Source organism: Podarcis filfolensis (genome assembly GCF_964270895.1).
Source record: "Podarcis filfolensis genome assembly, chromosome: 14".
In the NCBI taxonomy this organism is placed as follows: Eukaryota; Metazoa; Chordata; class Lepidosauria; order Squamata; family Lacertidae; genus Podarcis; species Podarcis filfolensis.
This window is the reverse complement of record NC_139616.1, coordinates 21,189,906-21,209,048: the sequence shown is the minus strand read 5'-3', so window position 1 is coordinate 21,209,048 and position 19,143 is coordinate 21,189,906. Positions and strand designations below refer to the sequence as shown.

Sequence of the window (19,143 nt, the reverse complement as noted above, 5' to 3'; positions counted from 1 at the left end):
CGAGCAACAGGAGCTCACCCCGTCACAGGGATTTGAACTGCCGACCTTCTGATCGGCAAGTCCTAGGCTCTGTGGTTTAGACCACAGCGCCACCCACGCCACCAGCTAAATATCACAATATACTGATATACCACAATGTCTGAAATGAGGATGGAGCTATGTAGGAGCATTGGCTGGCTTCACATTTTTCCTGCATTGCGATTTTTGCATAGTGCGTGTGCACACATACACCATGATTTGCAATACTTCCAGGTCAAAAATGCTAAAACCGTTATCACGATATGGTCTTCAAACCAGTTTTGGACACTATATCAATTTATCACCCAGACCTATTCTTTATATGTTTCATATTAAGTGATTCAGCCAATCCCTGCCAAGTTAAATCGGAAGCTTGTTTACTATGAACTTCTGTTCATGTAAGGAAGTTCTTACCTCCCGGGATAGCACCTCCCTCCAGCTGAGACATGCTGGATTCTCGAGTCTTCAGACTCATCAGGCAGGGGAGGGGACACCCTATCCTCCAGACCAGTCCTACCTGGCACTGGGGACGGCTGGGTTTGTCTAGAGCGCCAAGCTCACTGTTCAAGTGAACAGGCGACTTTTTTCCTCATCTTCCAAAGCCATCCAATTCAAAACAAAAAGGGATGTGTGTGCTTGTGTATGTTGTTTTTTTTTTTAAAAGACCCTTAATTCTTGCATAGAGAATCCAGCATGCAGAATGTCAAACAGGGAAGCAGGTTCTTGCTTGCTTTGCTTCTGTTGTTTCTAAAAAGAAGCTTGCAAATCTCAAGAGAACTACCAGTGCTTCATCCCTTTTGTATTCTGGCTCAAAAAACTGCCAGCATTTCAAAGCCCATTTAGCTTGTTTGAGGAGTCTCTCTCTCTCTCTCTCTCTCTCTGCATGGAAGGCGAGCAAGTCAGAAAGCTCTTTTGTGTGTTTGTGTGTGTTTTAAGAAACAAACAAAGGCTGGCATGAGATTTGGTGGCAGTGGTAGCAGCAGCAGCAGTCCAGGCACCTGTTATTCATCTAGGGCTCATGAGCCCACTGCCCACTCAACAAAAAAGCAGGCCTGTCTTTAAATGAGGACCAGAAACCAGGAAAGCGCCAGCAATTCAGTGGCAGTGAATGCAGAAGGACCCAACACCTCTAGTTAGGGCTGCACAATTCTCCTGTCTGAAAGAGACACTGCCATTTAATGTAGACAATCCTGAGCTGAATGTGGTTGCCTTTTTGTGGAACACACTCCTCAGTGAGATGCCTGGTTTTCTGGCACCAGGGAAAAACTTAACTTTTTTTTTTCCTTCCCAGGTTTTCGATGCAGTACAATGATGTTGTCTGGTGCTAGGGTGCTACTGAAGCTTTCTGCTACTATGGGACTGCTTTGTGTACTTTTAATGAATTGCATGTGTTTTTGTGTAAATGTGTTTCTAGTATAATGTAATTTTTTTACTTCTGTTTTTAAATATATTGCAAGGCACTTGGAGAGTATTTGCACAAGAACTAACAACTTTCATTAATTGCAACTGTAACAAAAGTAACAGAATCATCATTATCTTATACTTCCTGTACGTACAGGACGCTTTCTCTCCGTTGTTCCTTGGATTTATGTCGCCTTTACTCTGCCGGTCTTTGGTTCCAGTAACCCTCTCCATATCCTGGATCTCCGAAACACAGAGTCTGGGATTAAAAGCAAAGTACATCTTGCCTTCCTTTATGGTCAGGTTGTGATGGCTCCAGTCCCATAGCTGTTGCAGGTTTTGGTTGTCCAGAACATAAAATGAGTAATTCCTATAAAAAAAATAAGGGAGGGTGAGGACAGGAATGTTTTGAAAGCAAAACCAGTCTTTGCCAACAACTGTACACATTTTCTGTTCTGCTTGTTGCCTCCCTGCAAATAAAACAAATGAACATTACAGTAGGGAGCTTACAAGGCTGACAATCCACACAAGTGGGGGGGCACTCTTTGCTCTGCTAGGGAGAACCCCCACAAGAATCACTGATGCTCGGAGGGAGTGACTTCCCCCACCCTAGAAAAGCTGCAACAGCAGATTAAGAGGCACTTTGGAGAGTGCTGTGCATTGCAGGCATCCAATGCCACTAAGGAATAGTGCACTAATTACCATTGGGGCTCCAGAAACATAGGGAACTTCTTTACACAGAATCAGACCGCTGGTCCATATAGCCTAGCATTGTCAATGTCAGCTTGCAGCAGCTCTCTTGCGTGTCAGACACTGAGGTTTTCCCAGTCCTACTTGGAGTTGCCAGGGACTGAACTGGAACCTTCTGCACCCAAAGGATGTGCTTTTGCTTGCTTCTCCTGAAGCATCCAGAATCTAAAGGCGCAGTAATGGCCCAAAAGTCAAACTAGGATTTTTGCTGTAGCCTTGTAAACAGAGGCACTTGTCTAATCGTCCCTGGAAAGTGAAGCATTGCCTTCAGGAAATAAAAGGATAAAAGCTGGTTTCCCCTCCCTTTCTTTTTGCCTGCAAATGACTGATTTAGAAATACAAGTATGTGAATGAATAACCCCCTTGTGGACTGGAAACTTTGAAGGATTTGTTTACAAGATTTATCTTTCACGTTTCTGAAAAACATGGCCATAGTACCATGCCCAGACACTTCTGCAACAACACCTTTATTGCAAGGAATAGAAACAAACACGTCTTCAGAAACTATATGCGGCAGAGTACCCTGAGAAACATGCGGGCATGGCTATGTGTTTAGCTGGTAGACAGTACTGCTTGCAGGTTACTTGTTTCCACACTGGTAAGAATGGGTGGCAGAGGGCTGCACCGTTAAATCAAGGGCCAACAAACCTTTTCCAATTTGAGGACTATATTATCTTCTGGGCAACCTCCTGGGGACCACATGTCAGGATTAGGTAGGGCCAGAGGCTAAAGAGGGCATAGCAATGAATATAAATGCTACTTTCCACCAGTAGGCCAGTTTCTATCCTCCATCCATAAAAGTGTGAGGCATTATGAGACTTCAAGGGCACATTCCAGTCACATTCCAGCACTCAAGGAGAGTGTGAATGAATAAGAAGAAGAGGAAGAGGAGGAGGAGGAGGAGGAGGAGGAGGAGGAGGAGTTTGGATTTGATATCCCGCTTTATCATTACCCTAAGGAGTCTCAAAGCGGCTAACATTCTCCTTTCCCTTCCTCCCCCACAACAAACACTCTGTGAGGTGAGTGGGGCTGAGAGACTTCAGAGAATTGTGACTGGCCCAAGGTCACCCAGCAGCTGCATGTGAAGGAGCAGAGACGCGCACCGAAACTCAGATATATAAGCTACGTACCAAATGGCTCCTTAAACCAGGGTTACAGTTGCCAAAACAGAATGCCTAGTTGCCATTTGGGGGCCAGGTGTCTCAGAAGTCATATTTTTCAATGACTTTTTGGTTCCTGGAATTGGGTTAGGATTGTGCAGATGAAATATCATAGATAGAATTTTACAGGAGGTGTTGTTACATGTGTGAAAACAGTCAAGATCCCAGGATCCCCAGGCATGCATCTCCAGATGGTGGAGTTGTCAGACGCCATCCTGGCATCTTTCTTCACTTGGTCGCAAGTGGCCAAAAGCCAGGTGCAAAATGCGCCTGGTGAATTTTGAATGCTGGTCCTGAGGGTCAGGCAGAGAAACCTGGAGGGCCTAGGGAACTCCCATAGTGGCTTTTAAAGAGGATATGACAAATTAATGGAGGAGAAGGCTATCAATGGCCATCGGCCCTGATGGCTGTGCTTTGCTTCTACATTTAGGGGCAGAAATGCTTCTGAATACAAGTTGCCGAAAACTGCAGGAGTTGTGAGTTCTTGTGTTTGGATCCTGCTTGAAGATTTCCCACAGGCATCTGGTTGGCCTCTGTGAGAACAGGATCCTGGAACAGATGGGCCATCAAGCAGGTTCTTCTTATGTATGGCTGCATTCATCTGTAGACATCTTCAGAGAGAGCTGGGGATGTCCCCAGCCGGAAACCCTGGAAAGCTGCTGCCAGTCAGTGTAGAAGATACTGGGCTGGATGGACCACTGGTCTGACAATTTTTTAATGCACCCATGTCTTAAGAGAATGGCCTTAGCTCAGTGGCAGAGAATCAGCCTGACATGAAAAATGTCCTCCAACATCTCCAGGTAGGGGTGGGAATGTCCCCTGTCTGAAACCCTGAAGAGCTGCTGCCAGCCAGTGCAGACAGTACTATGCTAAATGGGCTAATGGTCTCTCTTGGTATGAGGCACTTTCCTTATTCAAGGCAGAAGAGTAGATCCCAGGATCAGAAAGAAGAAAAACACTTGGTTGCTGCTTTCAAAGTGCACCGTCAGGGCAATCTTCACGGGGAAGGGAGACAGTGGGATTTTTCGAATGTAGAATCGAGCTTATTCTATCACATAGTGGAATTTTAAGAATTTAAAGCTCACCAAAGCACAGCCTGAGAAAAAAGGGAGGCTTGTGAAGAAACCCTCATGCTGTAACATAATCCTTTCAGACCTGATAAATCAGAAATCAGACACATACGGTGCCTTTCCCATGACCTTGCTACCTTGTTCACAAACTGTTTTTCCCAAATCTGTGTTTATTAACTGCTGTCACAGCTTAAATCCAAAGGAATGGGGGGGGAGGGGGGAGAGAGCAGAGAGAAAGAGAACATACACAGCAATTTCCCAGACAAACTCCACTGCCACAAAAACAACCACAACCTGCAAGATTCTGACATGCTGTCTCCCCTCCACTACTGATAAATTTTGTTGCACGCATATGGTGCAAAGGTGGAAATTGCCCTGTGGTTTGAGACCACAAGGAGTGGTGTCAGAAGACATGAATTAGTGAGTAAAATGTCTCAAAAGACCTCTGCCTCACATGCATGGCCATTATTTAAGACAGTGTAAATAATACAGGATGCTGCAGTGGTACAGAAACCTCAGTGTAGGTCTTTTAAAGCAAGTTTCTAGGCCTTGTGGCTGAATAGATGTATTTGGGAAAGCCAGGTGAGAAGCTGGAGTGGGGGGCTTAATAATATTGATGGTGCCACCACTAACTAGTTGCTGCGTGGCTGGTACTCTTTCCATTCCAACAGAAAAATTTGCCTCTTCCACAAGCACATGACCGAGACCACCACATATATATGCCAAAGAATGTATCTCCAATAGCACTGTTTTCAGAAGAAATAGTAGAAACAAGAACATCATTACATGACAATTAAATGCTCACCCTTCCAGCTGATCCTCTCCGTTGATATAGCGCAGATTCTTCAAAAATGAGAGGGAAACCAGTGCATGGGAATGCCGGATCTTCACATAGCCAGTCACTGTTTCTATCAAGCCCATCAAGTTCTCCAGTTCCGAGGCAATGTTGCCTGAAAGAAGAATTGAAGAAAAACTGCTAGTTTCAGAAGCTTCCTTTTGCTCATTGTCCCAATCAGAATACTACTGACTGCCTTCTCTGATTAAATACAGACTCCTTGTTCAGCAGTCCAACCTTTATGATTTACCTACGAACACAAGGCAAATGGAACGCAAATCAAGATACCGCTACAATTTTACACCGTCAGTTTCTGGCCAGTACGGATGGCCTTCCCTTCATTATGAATGCACCCTGCTAGTGCCAGCGTCAGATTCTGAGCTTTCAACAGCCAATGCTTTGGCAAGAGTTTCTGATGCAGTTGTAAATTTAAACATACAGGAAGCCACAGCTCCTGTTAGGCTCCAGGACAGACGTAAATTTTACCATACTAATGCTAACAGAAAACATCCCGCTGAGAAGCTCTGGCCCCGGAACCTCAAGCTATGCAGGGTCTTCTCTAAAATGCAAGGTCCGTAAACTCAATTTAGGATTAGACAAATTAAGGGAGGATACAACTCTCAATGGCTATTGTTCTACTTCCGCTGTCAGACGCTGCATGCCTCTGAATACCAGTTGTTGGGAACAGCAAGTGTGGAGAATTGCTGTTGCACTCAGGTCCTGCTTGTGGGCTTCTCATAGGCATCTGGTTGGCCACTGTGAGAACAGGATGCTGGACTAGATGGACCACTGGCCTGATCCAGTAAGGCTCCTCTCAAACACAGGACATAGTGGTCAATGCCCATCACCGATTTGTTCAGAAACTTTAGTTATCCAGAGGTTTGCTACTCTTGGAGGTTGGCTCTCATGGTCTTCATTAATTTGTCTAATCTGTGTTTAATGGCCTCTAAGCTTATGACCATCATCCCATTCTGTAGTGGTGGACTCTTTTAAGTTAGTTACGCATGGTGAGAAGTAAAACTTCCTTTGGAAGTAGGTCCAGGACTGCCAGAACAACTTAGCTTCATTGGGTAATTTGGAATAGTAGGATTTCCACTGTCTCAACCCTTCTGATAAAGCCCCAACAGACTCACAACAGACTCCTTGTGCTAAGAAAGCTTCACCTAGATAACTCTCCAAAGGAATGTTTGGATTTCCAAATAAATTAGTGTCACCCTCACACACACACCCCAAAAATCTCTGAGAAATGAGAGATTTCAGGGGTGCCAGAGCATACTCCAGGTTTTGTTTCCTTGGAATAAAGTTCACTGGAGACTGTGCTCTCTTTGTGAGATATGGTTTTATTTACACATACAGTACATACAAGCAGAACGAAAGACGATTCAGGTCATTAATGTGCCAATACAGTGGTACCTCTGGATGCGAACGGGATCCGTTCCAGAGCCCCATTCGCATCCTGAAGCGAATGCAACCCGCATTTGCGGGTTGCGATTCGCCACTTCCGCGCATGCGCGTGGTCATGTGCGTCTATGCATGTGGCGAAACCAGGAAGTAATGTGTTCTGTTACTTCCGGGTCACTGCGGAGCGCAACCCGAAAATACTCAACTTGAAGCTACTTCAACCCAAGGTATGACTGTAGCATTTGTTTCCTCATTAGGTTTTTAGGCCCCTGAAAGCCATAGCTGTGGATGCTGTGTCTGCCCACCTCCAGGCCCACATCAGACTAGCCCAGGTTTATTGTTCTCCTACACATACCAGGGATACCACCTCCAGCCAGGGCAAGAGGCAGGGCAAGGCCTGCCTTCTGGATACATCTCCAGCACAGTAGTTTCTATGGCAACTAGTTGCCTGTACTCTTTAGTCATGCAAAGAGATATCCTACAGCTATTAATTTAATGAAGGGACTGGTTGGACCGCTTTAGTAGCCTCTCTTTCTAGAGAATTCCATCATACAGGCATAAAACCATAGGCCTGGACTCAAAGCTGACATCCAGACTAGCCCTCCTTATTCCTGTACCATTAGGATAAGGAGGATAGTAGGTCCATGTTTATAACAGGAGACTGAATGGAGTACAGATTCTCTACAGCACATTTTAAGAAAGCTGCTTATCACTTCCTTGAGCGCAAGGTTTAGGTTTCCCACAAGTTTTGCTTTAGGGAAATAAATAGAGGGAAAGAATTATGGTATTTCTGGGGCTGTATCATGACTCAGGCCAAAAGGAATGTCACCCCCTCCCCCCAAAAATTATAGCTTTTAACTGCCTCTCTTATCTTGGACATTTTGTTCTTGCAGATCCAGTTAAGACAAACGATGAGCTAACTTAACAGTCAACATGAGGCAGAATTAAAGTTCTGTTTCAAAAGATGTGAAAATGCTATCAGAGGGAAGCAAAGTTGTAATCAGTGGAGGCTGGATCCCATTGGGGCTGGTAGGGCAGGAGGCAGAGAGCCAAGCAGTAGGTGGAGCCAGAGCCAATGATGGTCAGCATCAACCAATTCTTGTTTTCTCCCCACACCCCTCCCTACTGAGTTCTACAAGGGCAACCCTGAGACTAAGGTCAACCCTTGAACTGGTAGTGGCAATTAAAAAGACAGGCAGGCCACAGTATCATAGAATTGTAGAGTTGGACTGAGAGCACAATGAGTTTAGTGGGACAATACCCTAGTCACCCTCAGTGAACTGTCTCCACTAGCCACAAAACAGTTCCTTGCTGAACTCAGGCTACATCCAAACCATATATTTAAAATCAGTCATGGCTCCCCCAAAGAATTATGGGAAGTGCCATTTGCTAAGGGTGCTGAGAATTGTTAGGATCAGAACCGCGACGGGGTGAGCTCCTGTTGCTCGGTCCCTGCTCCTGCCAACCTAGCAGTTCGAAAGCACGTCAAAGTGCAAGTAGATCAATAGGTACCGCTCCGGCAGGAAGGTAAACGGCGTTTCCGTGCGCTGCTCTGGTTCACCAAAAGTGGCTTAGTCATGCTAGCCACATGACCCGGAAGCTGTACGCCAGCTCCCTCGGCCAATAAAGCGAGATGAGCGCCGCAACCCCAGAGTCGGTCACGACTGGACCTAATGGTCAGGGGCCCCTTTACCTTTATTCCCCTCCCAGAACTACAGTTCCCAGAGTGGTTTAACAACCAATCGTTCTTCTCAGGGAACTCTGGGAAGTGTAGTTCTGTGAGGAAAGCTGCAGTCTTCTAACAATTCTCAGCAGCTTTAACAAACTGCAGCTCCCATCATTCTTTGAGAGAATCCACCACTTTATTGTGGTATCGTGGTGCCTTTAAATATCTAGCAGAAATGTGGCTCAATGCAACAGACAAAATTATAGTGTTCCTCTCTGGATTCTTCCTTGCTTGTTTATAATAAAGACAAAGCACACATTTCAAGAAAGAGAAGAAGAGTAACACTTTTTAAAGTTTAGCATTGGTTGGAATCTTCCCAGAGTATGATTCACTACCCCGACGAATCGTTAACTAAGCACTTGTATTCTGTTAAGACATGTACTTGGTGAGGCCAGCTCATGGCACCAGGGAGGGCAGGAATGGAAGCTTCGGCGCCAGTATTTAAAGAGGGCATCATGTACACTGCAGGAAAAACTTTGCCAGTGGGCAAATACCTTAATCCACAGACGTGCCACCCAACGTCTCTACGAAAGGAGGTGCCAACATTAAAATGCACCCTTATTTTTAAAAAAAAACTAAAAAAGAAACAAGGGGGGGGGGGAAGAAACACCACAAGCTTCTAAACAGCAGCAGCTCTTTGTTCCCATATTTGATTTGAAGACATAGGCCACATTTAAACCCGACATTCAAAGTACTATGATACCGCTTTTAAACAGTCATGGCTCCCCCCACCCAAAGAATTCTGGGAGCTATAGTTTGTTAAGGGTGCTGAGAGTTGGTAGGAGATTCTTATTCCCCTCCCAGTTATGCAATTCCCAGTGTGGTTTAGCAATCTATCCAATTTTCACAGAGAGCTCTGGGAATTGCAGCTCTGGGATGAGAATCGGTTCTAGGCTTGCCATATGTCCAGAAAATTCCAGACATGCCATGAAATTTGATGCCTAAAATGATGTCCTGGGGGGGGGGGGATTGAATTTTAAGAGATGTCCTGAATTTCCCGTACATATGGCAATGTGGGATTTATTTCTGGTCCCCCCCCCCACTGAGCAATGGAAAGAATATCTCCCATTACGTCAGAGACCCAAAGCACGCTTGCGCCCCATGCCTTCCCACGTGCAACAGCCCTAACTGAGGGGGAGAGGAGCATGGAAGACGGCGGAAAGAGGGCAAGAGCGGCCCTGAGCACCCACCAGCCGTCCAGAGAGGAAAATAAAGACAACTCAGTTATCCTGTCCCTGCCTTCCTCCTCTCTCAAGAGCCGCTGCATTACCTTCTCAAAGCTGCAGCAGCTGCTGCCTCGAGGGGGACAATCACTCCCCTTTCCAGGATGCAGAGCAGGAGGCGAGGAGCCTGGCTAAAAGGGAACAGGGCGCCTGTGGCTACTTGCTCGGGAGCTACTTGCTCAGTCCCACCCTCCCAAAGCGGGGGGCGGGGGCGGGACCCCAAAAGGGAATCTCCATTTCTTTTCTCCCTGGTGGAAGAAGAAGAAGAGGAGGAGGAAGAGGAGGAGGAGGAGGAGGAAGAAGCAGCACTTGAAGACACTGGGGGTGGGGGGGTTGGTTTTTTGGGGGGGAGGAGGCTGTGCCACTGCCCCCTTTCCCCTGTGGGGAAAAGGAAGGAAGGAAGGAAGGAAGGAAGGAAGGAAGGAAGGAAGGAAGGAAAGAAAGAAAGAAAGAAAGAAAGAAAGAAAGAAAGAAAGAAAGAAAAAGAAAGAAAGAAAGAAAGAAAGAAAGAAAGAAAGAAAGAAAGAAAGAAAGAAAGAAAGAAAGAGTTGAAGTTGGAAAATGTGTCCTATCTTTCTTTCAAAAGAAAGGGGGTGTCAGGAATTTTACTTTTTGAAATATGGCCAGCCTAAACTATTATAAAACCCTTAAACTACAGCTCCCAGAATCCTTTGGAGGAAGCTACAGCTGTTTAAAGTGGTATCATGGTGCTTTAAATATATGGTTGTGAATGTGGCCCTTTCTCAGTATCCCCTCCTTCAAGGTCATACTGTGAATTCATTTCCCTTATCTAAGAAGGCAGTAATTGTCTGAACAATTGTGGAACAAAAGAGCTCCTCTCCACACTCTGTATATTCTATTCCAGCCTTCCCCAATCTGGTGCCCTCTGGATGTTTTGGACTAAAATTTCCATTGTCAGAAACCACTGAGTTCTAATGGTGGCTGGGATGTATGGGATTTGTAGGCACCTATAGAGTAGTTTGGTGAAGGCCATTCTACCCTGATCAAACTAATACAAAATTCAACTGTAAGAAGTATGTGGATTTAGCCTATTGGCTGGCGTACGTACGTACGTACGTACGTACGTGTGTGTGTGTGTAAGCTTCCCATACACATTTTATTCTGTTCCAGCAATCAAACTTCCAAATACTTATATTCATGGTGGGAAGCCAAATAAACTGAGAGGTGGACCAGGAAAGATAAGCACAATGTAGTTTTTCATCATCATCATCATCAAATTTACTGCACTGGCCTAGACAATTTTAAAAATAAACGAAAGTAAGCAAGCTTTGAATATATAAGCAATACATTAAAAGTTAAAATACAATACGATTCATGAGATTACCAAACCATTCTACCACTCATGAGAGCTAGAAACTTTGTTACAAGCTGAAAAGTTGCCCATAAGCAATCTTGCAGATTTCGGGCTCCCAATAACAATCAAAATGGAAATGCTAAATATTCTCCCTGGCCATTTGGCTAAGGCGCTCCAGGCAAGTGGAATCTTCTCATTTTCCTTACTGATGCAATGGAGGAAGGCGGGAAGTCCCTGTAATTATTAGAGAAACTCTGCTGGTGAGGCAGGAGGTGTTGTAACGCAGAGATGAAAGGGGGAAGTCCATGCCAATGGAGAGGGCAGGAGACTCAACTTGCCTGCGGTCTGCCGACTGTTTGAAGGCAGAGGATGCTTCCTCTCCTCCCTCCCTCCCTATACCTGCTTTAGCAAGTAGCTCTCCCAAATGGCCTGCATTCCACCAAGCAAGCATTATTCCATTTCTTTTAAAGGACTACTTTACCATCCTTCTGCATAGCTTGTTGCTTTTTATAAACAAGACAAAATAAAAACAAACCATTAAAAAGGGGAAACTTTTTTTTTTTAAGAAGCTTGCATTATTTGTAAGGTATCCAAAATGGAGACGTTTCTCAAACAATTGTAGTGTTTTTTCAGCCAGAGCTCACAGGAGCTCAGTTCCGGCACCTCTCAGGTAGGCACCACTGCCATTCTAAGAGAGCAAGGGAGAAAAATAGGAGTGATGATGATTAAACACACACACACAAACATATGCAAGCAAGCGAACAGAAACTGTTTCTTACTTCCACGGCGGATGTTGATAACGAGGCTCCCTTTGATTTCTGTGCATCCTTGTAACAACTCTGCTGACGTGACAGAGTCAATGGTTATCGTCTTTTCAAAGGAGCACACCTTGGGGCAGGGTCCTTCGCAAGGGCTGCAGAACATGCTGTCAGGAGAGAAGGGCAACAAATAATCAGCAAAAACCTGCCATTTTTCAATCAATAGGTTTTTTTAATTGAACTTCCCCAAGAAGGGAAAACAAAACAATGGTCAAACAACACAAGATAAACCATAATAAATCAAAACAATTATGTTCTGTGTGCACATTTAATGAGGGAGGAGAGAGGAAGGGGAGGAGGAAGTGGTGGAACATTCAAATATATGGCAAGAAGTCCATATACCGTATTTTTCGCTCTATAGGACGCACTTTTTCCCCTTCAAAAATGAAGGGGAAATGTGTGTGCGTCCTATGGAGCAAAGACGCCATAGCCCCGCGACCCTCTCCCAGCTGGAGAGGTGACGCACGGCTATGGAAGGAGCCTCTCCGCTGCACCTTTCCGCTGCTCCCTGACCTGCTCTTTGGGGCTGGTGGTGGGCTTCCCCCCGCCAGCCCCAAAGAGCAGGTTGAAAGGAACCTGAAGCCTGGAGAGCGAGAGGGGTCGGTGCGCACCGACCCCTCTCGCTCTCCAGGCTTCCAAGGTAGCCGCCTGAAGGCGACTGAACGCACCTTAAACGGCACCTTGTTTTAGAGGGGGAAAACAAGAGGGGGGAAATTCTCTCCCTCTCTGTGCAGCGCCTCCTGCCGCTTCGCTGAAGGGGTGCTGGGCAGAGAGGGGGAGATTTTTTTTTTCTTGTTCTCCCCCCTCTAAAACAAGGTGCGTCCTATTGTCCGGTGCGTCCTATGGTGCGAAAAATACGGTATTTGAAAACTTTCAATCTTTCTCCTCTTTATAGAGGGTCACCTTCTCGTAAGCCGCCAGTTTTTAGTCATGAAGGTAATATAGCTATCATGGCTATAAGATGCACTTTTCCAGTCACTGCCTGTAAGTCCTGGAAGAACTGCTCCCTGCCTTGCAGGCCTTTCCCCACCTGGCCTGGAAGGGTGGGGCCCTGACTGACTCCAGCTACAAAAGCTGAGGCTGCTGAACAGAATCTTGGGCTGAGGCATTGTTTAGGAGGCAGCGCTGCAGGGTGGTGGGTGTGGGTGTGTTGTTGCTGTTAATTTTTTTGTAACTTTTATTTCAGATCTTATGGTTTATGTGGAAATTGTCCAATCTGGTTGTATACTTGAAGTTTTGTTTATTGTTTCTGACTACTATTGCTACATTTGGAATTATGTAATGTTTTATATGTTGTAAGCCACCTTGAGCATGGTTTGAACTTTGGAAAAGCAGCATACCAATTCATTTATTTATTAAATTTGTATACCGCCCTATACCTGCAGGTTATAACATAGAAACACAGAATACGTAATCAAAAACAAAGACAAACCAATGATTGATTGATCCTCATACTTATTTCAAGCACTCTCAGTACATGGCCCTGTTGGTGCATGCCAGAAACCATTAAAAGTAAACACACCAATAATTACCACCCCTTCCCTTGCCGCTATTAGTGCTAATCATGGGAAGGCAAGTGGTGAAGGAAGGAGGGGACACTACAAATTTCATTGGCTTTCAATTCACCACTTCCCATCTTCTCCATTACCACACAGAGGCTCAGATAAAGAGGCTTATGCTTTTTATGAGTGTTTTTAATCACCTGAAAACTCAAGTAGTCAGAGGCAGCAAGGAAAAAACTTTTCCCAGTAAACACTGGGTTTCTAAATTAGGGGCAAAGATCAGTACTTTGCACCTGTATATAAACTAGGATCTCTTTGGGGGGCCAGAGGAAGGTTTGTTTGGATAAATTAACATTAAAAAAACATGAGAAGTCAGATGTCAACAGGAAATGAAATTGCTGAACAAATAAAGGCAAACACTCCACAGAACTTCTTTAAAAAAAAAAGTTCCAGAGGAAGGGTGGTCTTTATTTATATAACCATCCTCTCAGGAGAATGCCAAAGTTTTATTTGTCTTGCACCCAACAAAGTAAGATTCTGGGCCCACTTCTGACCCATTAAGTTAGTCTGTCTCTTTTTGCTGCAACAGACTATCATGGTCATCCCTCCGAAATTTGTCACCCAAGCTCTTTGGCCAAAGGTTTAAAAACGAAACACATGCTACAATGCTAAAGGGATTTAGGGGCAAGTTCACACAGATTTTCATTACTCATTGACTGCAATGCAGAGGAAGTAGTCTGCACACAATAAGTTGATCTGCAGTGGAAGAATACCTGTCCATGGATTGTTCAACTTGCCTCATGGGCACAACACACTTAAAGCACTACTATATTGCTTTTAACAGTCATAGATTCCTCCAAAGAATCCTGGGAGTTGTAGTGTTTTTAAGGGTGCTGATAGTTGTTAGGAGTCCCCTCCCCTTCTCCTCCTTAGAAAGCTGAAGTTTGTTAAGGTGGTTTAACAGTCAAACCCTCTTTCCCAGGGAAATAACAAAAGACCCTCATCTTACTCCAACCCTGTTATGTTCCTGCAATAAAAAAGTTTGGTTTCTGTGCGCACACCTGCCCATCAACGAGGGCTGACACAGCCATCTCAGGTGGCAGAATTCAAGTGGTGTCTCCAGGCCCACCTCCACTGCCCAAGTGGCTGCAGTGGCTCCCAGAGAGATCTCGCAAGAATCCTGCAAAATCACAGAGACCTCCAGAGGTCTGTGACAAAAATCTGTCATGTGACCTCGTCAGAACCCAGAAGCAGTAGCCACGCAACCCCAGTAAGCGAGGCTTCGAGAGGGGTGGCAAGGGGTGTGGGTGTGCAGTGCAAGCACAGGGTGGCACCTTTCTGTTTCGCCTCAGGCAGCTAAACGGGATGGGCCACCCCTGGTCCGCACATAAATAGTTGGTAAAGGTAAAGGGACTCCTGACCATTAGGTCCAGTCGCGAACGACTCTGGGGTTGTGGCGCTCATCTCGCTTTACTGGCCGAGGGAGCCGGCGTACAGCTTCCGGGTCATGTGGCCAGCATGACTAAACCGCTTCTGGCGAACCAGAGCAGCGCACGGAAACGCCGTTTACCTTCCCGCCGGAGAGGTACCTATTTATCTACTTGCACTTTGACATGCTTTCGAACTGCTAGGTTGGCAGGAGCAGGGACCGAGCAACGGGAGCGCACCCCGTCGCGGGGATTTGAACCGCTGACCTTCTGATCCTAACAATTCTCAGCACCCTTAGCAAATGGCACTTCTAGTCCTAGGCTCTGTGGTTTAACCCACAGCACCACCCACGTCCCATAGTTGGTACATTGTTCAAAAAGCCACACTTCCATAATAAAAGAGGTACTGCATTGTTAATGAAATATTAGAAAATGGGACAGATGCTCTACTGCAATATCATCCATGTCTGAATAGCCTTTCTCCAACTCTGTTTCCCAAAGAGTACAGCAACTTGCAATGTCTGTGTGTGTTACCTTTGAGTATCATTGCGCACAAATCCAGGAGGACAGTCGGACACACACGCATCGTCATGAATCACAAAGCTATCATATTCGAAGTGTTCCAAGGCCACTTTGGAGCAGGCCTCCTTCGTGATGCAGCGCCAGCCCTCAAACTTGTACGTGTTGAGCGGGCAGGTGGCGACGCAGGTCCCATCGTGGTAGTAGTTGCGACAAGCCACACATGCCGAGTTGTTGTTTGGGGCCGTACAGCTTCCCAAGCATTCCGGGTGGCAACATTCATTTTGGTCAGTACAAGCATGTTTGCCACATGAGCTGGGACACACTGTAAGGAGGAAAAAGAGCAAAGCAGCATAAATAAGGGGCACATTATAAGGCATAAACGCCACCCAAACAATGGTACAGCACAGGGTGGGGAATCTCAGGTCCAGGAGCTGAATGCAGTCCTCTGGGGCTCTCTAACTGTCCCCCCAGCTTTCTCCAGTCCACCCCCCCATGAGACAAGTTTCACACCTAGAGTAATTTTTGCCTGGCTTGAATTCTGATAATGCCTCTTGCTTATCTGGATGAGGGCTAGAGAGCAGTGTGTGAGTGCAGAAGCTAGTCTACTGTACAAAGGTAAAAGAAATTACATTTATGACTATAACCTTTGGCCCTGCCCACCACTGGTACATGGCCCGTGGAAGGCTGCCCAGAAGGAAATGCAGCCCTTAGGAGGCAAAGGGTTCCCCACCACTGGCGAAGCACAACCCCCAAATTATCAGTTTAAATTCTGCATTATCAGACGTATTTATTGATTGATTCATAGTCCATTCTTCTACTGCTAGAGACAGAATGGCTAGACAATTTTTTAAAAAAAGTATTACAAGACATGCGTACAACAGCAAATACTTTAAAAGAGTTTTAAAACGAAGTTACAATCACAAATGTTTTATAGTTCAATGACAGAGCATCTGCTTTGCATGCAGAAGGCCCCAGTCCTCTCTCTGAAACCCTAGAGACCTTCTACCAGCCCACATGGACAGGGCTGAGGTAGATGGACCAACAGTCTGATGTGGTGTTAAGGCAGCTCCCTGTGTCCCCATGTCCTTTTGGCTAGACTTGTCGAGGAAAGAACCTAGGAACCTTCGGCTTGCAAAGCAGGAGTCTGAACGCTGCGCTACAGTTCCTACCCTTTCACTTGCCTCACAGAAGTTACACAGCCTATCAACATTCCTTTGCTGACATTTCCCCGCTCAAGCAGTTCAGAGTTGTTAGCGAACACTGCATGACATCACAGCAGCCTTAGCCACAGGCGGCTGCGAGTTTTCTTATTTTTGTCTTCAGCTAAAGATAGTAAATGACCATTCGAAGTATTACTTTGAACGAGTAGTTTAAATAAGTCAACCGGTGTTAACCTGACATCATAAAGGCTCTCTGCTTGGATGCCAGATTTGCTAGCCTGCAGTGGGCTGCGCCTCAGCTCAGTGTACGTAAATATTAGAAGTCTCCAAGGCTATTAAGGGATTTCATTAGCAGCTCCAGACAGCGCGTCTTGCAAGCAGATGGATTGCTGCTCCCCACGAGTGCCAAAACGTAAGATTTAGTATGGTAACAAGATTTCCCGTTTACACAAGGATATCAAGCAAAGCCGCAGACACATGCATGTATACCATGCCTTTAGAGCTCAGCTTGTGGTACCTAAAATATTATGTACCTTGATGCACACTTATTTAGGGTGATTTGCAAATAAAAACAAAAAGCTACAACACTGCATGGGTCATCCACACCATCTACACCAAACTAATCTGGCATCAATGAGCTGAACAGCACAGTTACACAAGGTTCTCTTGCATCGCTCATGTTTCAGAAAGCATAAAAAGCTACAATACAACCAGAACAGGCTGTTTCTAACACAAGCTGCGTTTATACCGAGCCCCTCTGGTTTCCTGGCCTCGATTTTGTCCTTTTATCATTTTAAGTACATGAGAGAGTCCTTACTAGATCAGACCAAAAGCCCATCTAGCACAGCATCCTGCTTTCCACAATGGCGAACCAGATCTTTGTGGAAAGACTACAAGCAGGACATGAGCAATATCCTGCAACTTTCCCCAGCATTTCAGAGAATGAACATTCCCAGCCCCTCCCAGGGTATGAACCTGGGACCGTCTGCACACAGCTCTTCGGCAGAACTGAATGAAGCCCATTTGTGTTAACTTTAGACCACCAGTCTTCGTCTTAACACTCTCTTCGAAAATATGCTTTTTAACGCGTGCCTTGAAATATTTATTTTATTGCGAAGCCATTCTGTCTCTAGTTAGAAGGCTCAAGTAACAGGTGATTTGAAAGTCCCCCTAATAGGAATAAGATCCAGACTCTACAACTTTGGAACATCACAAGGCTATTATATGGTAAAGCATGGGAAAGTACCTGCAAACTGACAGAGCAGAAAAATCAGGGAACTGAGCTTGATTAATTGCTAGTGGTGATAATTATCAAGCAGAGTCAGTTAACAGCTTATGTAAAAAAGACAATTTAATACTTCAGGTGTTGGAGTGGGCTACTCGTGTTATAAAAAAAATAGTTCAGAGAAAGGATAGCTAGGAATGGAAAATGCAAAAGAAAAAAAAAGTTATTTTGAAATGTATGTGAGATTAAATTAGTGTATTGGTTAGTGTTTGGACTAGGATGTAAGAGACCAAGGTTCACCTGGCCATGTAGCTCGCTGGGTGACCTAAGGTTAGTCACGGCCTCTCCATCTAACCTACTTCAGAGAATTGTTGTGGAGATTAAATGGAAGGGGGGGGGAGAGGTCCATGTACAGAGCCTTGAGCAATATTTGGCTATAAATGCATTAAGTATAAATAAATAAATAAATGGGATGCTTTTCCTCTTTTATTGTTGTATATAGTTTTGCTTTGTTTATAAAGAGAGTCCTCTCTGCCTTGAGACTCTGAGGTGAGAAGACAACAGAAGGGTAAACATACAAATGAAGCAATTTCTCACATTCCTAAAAAAAGGAAATTTCTTAAAAGAAAGAAAGGGGGGCAGTTTCAGTATTAGGGGGACCATACTACTGCCTTTTGAACACAAGACCGTGTCGTGGGAAGACCTCTCCGTAAATTATTTGTTGAAGCATAACAGAGCAAATACACCAAGTTTTCTGGAATGCCTCAAAAGGTCGCCATGACTTCACCAAGGCTGAAACGGAACAATCAGGTAAATAAACAGTCAGTTGGAGGGAATGAAGAAACGTAGCCAGCAGCGTAAGACGCCTGGCAAGCGAAGGCCACAGCCTCCGCCAAGATTGGCAGGGCGCCAGTCGCACGCGGGCAGACACAGAGTTGCCAAGTGTGGTGGTTTTTTTCTTTTTTCTTTTTAGTTTTTAAAAGAAATATTCTTCCCTTTCTTGTAAAATGATAGTCAAGTCTTCCCTTTGCTCTCGCCAAGCCCTATCCTTCCCACAAACCCCAAAATTAAAACAAATCCCCATCCAATTGAGAACTTCAACAAAACTTTTGTCTCAAGAAGGGAATTCACAAGGTGACGAGCATTTGTATATGACTATGCATTTGTATATGAGCTGTGTATATGAACATGCCTGATTTCGCTCACAAAAAGTGGAATTTGGAAATAGTAACTCGTATTAAATCTTGGAAGAGGCTTTTAAAATGTGTTTTCTAACTACCTGCTTGACATCATCCTACAGAAATTTCCCTTCAGAACATATTTTTGTATTCATTCAGCGCATTTTAAATGTCTTAAGTCAGAGGTTATCAACATGGCACCTATGGGTGCCAGGATGCCCAATAGTACCACCTACAGTGCCCAGTCGAAGGTCTGTTAAATATCCCTTCAAAAATCCACAATATATGAGAGGCTATCTGCTCTTCCTACACAGTTCCTGTTTGTACTGAATGGGCCTCTCCTACACTGAACACACACAACCCTTAAATATGCCCACATTTAACTGGATGCCAGTTAAATGGATCCCTCTTC

At 45.0% G+C, this 19,143-nt stretch overlaps 1 protein-coding gene and 1 long non-coding RNA gene across 2 annotated transcripts in view; one reads left to right on the top strand and one right to left on the bottom strand.

Annotated features, from left to right (window-relative positions):
- The window catches only part of IGF1R (insulin like growth factor 1 receptor), a 185,471-nt gene that overhangs the window by 43,902 nt on the left and 122,426 nt on the right, over positions 1 to 19,143 (bottom strand). Inside the window, exons 3-6 of the mRNA XM_083586238.1 lie at positions 15,181 to 15,490; positions 11,679 to 11,824; positions 5,205 to 5,349; positions 1,575 to 1,789 (exon numbers count right to left, since the gene is read on the bottom strand). Of these exons, the coding sequence (XP_083442364.1) occupies positions 1,575 to 1,789; positions 5,205 to 5,349; positions 11,679 to 11,824; positions 15,181 to 15,490 (816 nt within the window). The remainder of the gene's footprint in view (positions 1 to 1,574; positions 1,790 to 5,204; positions 5,350 to 11,678; positions 11,825 to 15,180; positions 15,491 to 19,143) is intronic.
- The window catches only part of LOC310749837, an 807,599-nt gene that overhangs the window by 778,849 nt on the left and 9,607 nt on the right, over positions 1 to 19,143 (top strand). The gene's annotated exons all lie outside the window — the stretch shown is intronic.